Genomic DNA, 2,415 nt, shown 5'->3' on the forward strand with positions numbered 1-2,415 from the left:
TATTTCTGAGTATCCGCAGTGGGTTGCTAATATTGTCCCAGTTTTGAAGAAGGACGGAAAAGTCAGAATTTGTGTAGATTATCGAGACCTCAATAGAGCGAGCCCAAAGGATGATTCCTTTTGCCTCATATTGATGTTTTGGTTGATAATACATCTCAATTTTCCATTTCTTCCTTCATGGATGGTTTCTAAGGGTATAATCAGATAAAGATATCGCCAGATGATATGGAGAAGACAACTTTCATCACACCTTGGGGAACTTACTGCTACAAAGTAATGTCTTCCGGCTTGAAGAATGCAGAGGCAACATATCAATGTGCCATGGTAACCCTCTTTCACGACATGATTCATGAAGAGATCGAGGTTTATATGGATGACATGATTTCCAAATCCAGAACTAAAGAATTTCACTTGGAAAACCTAAGGAAACTATTTTCCAGACTTTGAAAGTTCAAGTTGCATCTGAATCCGACAAAGTAAACTTTTGGGGTCTGATCTGGCAAGCTATTCGGTTTCATAGTCAGTCAAAAAGGTATTGAGGTTGATCCCGACAAAGTTTGAGCCATCCAAGATATGCCGCATCTCCGAATAGAGAAAGAAGTTCGAGGTTTCCTTGGTCGACTCAATATCTCCAATTCATATCATATTTAACAACTATCATATCAATTGTGTGGAATGACGATTGCCAAATGGCATTCGACAAAATAAAAAGTACTTATAAGAACCATCAATCCTTATACCACATGTTCCTGGTAGACCACTTATTTTGTACCTCACGGTATTTGATGAATCCATGGGACGTGTTTTGGGTCAACACAATGATACAGGCAAAAAAGGACATGCAATATACTACCTCTGTAAGAAATTCACTGAATGTGAGACCAGATACTCACTTTTAGAGAAGACTTGTTGCACTTTGGCTTGGGTTGCTCGACGCTTAAGACAATATATGGCTTTCCATACTACTTTATTAACTTCCAAAGTGGATCCGATAAAGTATATATTTGAAAAGCCTGATGTTACTGGTAGAATTGCTCACTAGCAAATGTTGTTAACCGAATATGATATTCAGTATGTGACTCAGAAAGCAATAAAGGGAAGTGTCATGTATGACTACCTTGATCATTTACCTGTGGAAGGTTATCAACCGTTGAGGTTTTACTTTCTTGACGAAGACATCACGTTTATCAGAGACTTCACTATGCCAGGCTTCAAGATAAACCCTGAAGAAGGCCCTAAACCAGGAGTGCGATGGACGCTCGTGTTCGACGGTGCTTCGAACGCTCGTGGTCATGGCATAGGAGCATTTATCACTTCTCCAACTGGTTCCCACCTTCCATTCACCGCTAGATTATGCTTTGACTGCACTAACAATATGGCAGAATACAAGGCATGTATTTGCGGTCTGGAGGCGGCCATCGACTTAAGGATCAAGTTTCTTAAGGTATACGGAGATTCAGCTCTGGTAATAAGTAAGGTAAAAGGTGATTGGGAAACTCGGGATATCAAGTTGATACCTTATAAAGAGCATATCAGAATATTGATACCATATTTTAATGAAGTCTATTTTCATCATATTCCTAGGGAAGAAAATTAGTTAGCAGATGCTCTAGCTACAATGGCATTTATGTTCAAAGTCAAGTGGAAGAATGAAGCACCAACTATCCATATTGACCACTTAGATGAGTCAGCATATTGTCTAGCAATCGAGGCAGATCCTGATGATAAGCCCTGGTTCTATGACATAAAGACATTTATGGAGAAACAGCTATATCCCGAGGGTATATCTATTACTGATAAGAAGGCCTTTAGAAGACTTTCTTCCAAGTTTTTCTTAAATAGTGATGTGTTATATAAGCAAAATTATGATTTTATACTGCTTTGATGCGTGGATAGACACGAAGCTAGTACGATCATAAAATCCATACATGAAGGTTGCGAGGGTGTACATACAAAAGGTCCTGATATGGCTAAGAAGATCCTCTAGGTTGGGTATTACTGGACAATAATGGAGGTTGACTACTACAACTTTGTCAGAAGATGCCACAAATGTCAGATATACGGCGACAAGATCTTTGTGCCACCGACACCGTTGAATGTTCTGACGTCTCCATGGACCTTTTCTATGTGGGGTATCGATATGATTAGGATGATAGAGCCTAAAGCTTCCAATGGTCACCAATTCATCCTAGTTGCCATCAACTACTTCATGAAATGGGTCAAAGCTACTTCATATGCCAATGTCACTCGACAGGTGGTTACTCAGTTTATCAAGAAAGAGATAATCTATTATTATGGAATTCCTAGCAAGATCATCACTGACAATGCCAGTAATCTCAACAACAATATGATGAAGGAGTTGTGTGGAGAATTTAAGATCAAGCACCACAACTCTTCACCATATCGGCCCAAGAT

At 39.3% G+C, this 2,415-nt stretch overlaps 1 protein-coding gene across 1 annotated transcript; it reads left to right on the forward strand.

Annotated features, from left to right (window-relative positions):
* Positions 1 to 1,045: 1,045 nt before the first annotated feature.
* Positions 1,046 to 1,597, forward strand: LOC127137073 (uncharacterized). The gene has a single exon (XM_051063566.1). The coding sequence runs from the start codon at positions 1,046 to 1,048 to the stop codon at positions 1,595 to 1,597; it is 552 nt and encodes a 183-aa protein (XP_050919523.1).
* The last annotated feature ends 818 nt before the right edge of the window (positions 1,598 to 2,415 follow it).

This window comes from Lathyrus oleraceus, chromosome 4 (genome assembly GCF_024323335.1).
Source record: "Lathyrus oleraceus cultivar Zhongwan6 chromosome 4, CAAS_Psat_ZW6_1.0, whole genome shotgun sequence".
In the NCBI taxonomy this organism is placed as follows: domain Eukaryota; kingdom Viridiplantae; phylum Streptophyta; class Magnoliopsida; order Fabales; family Fabaceae; genus Lathyrus; species Lathyrus oleraceus.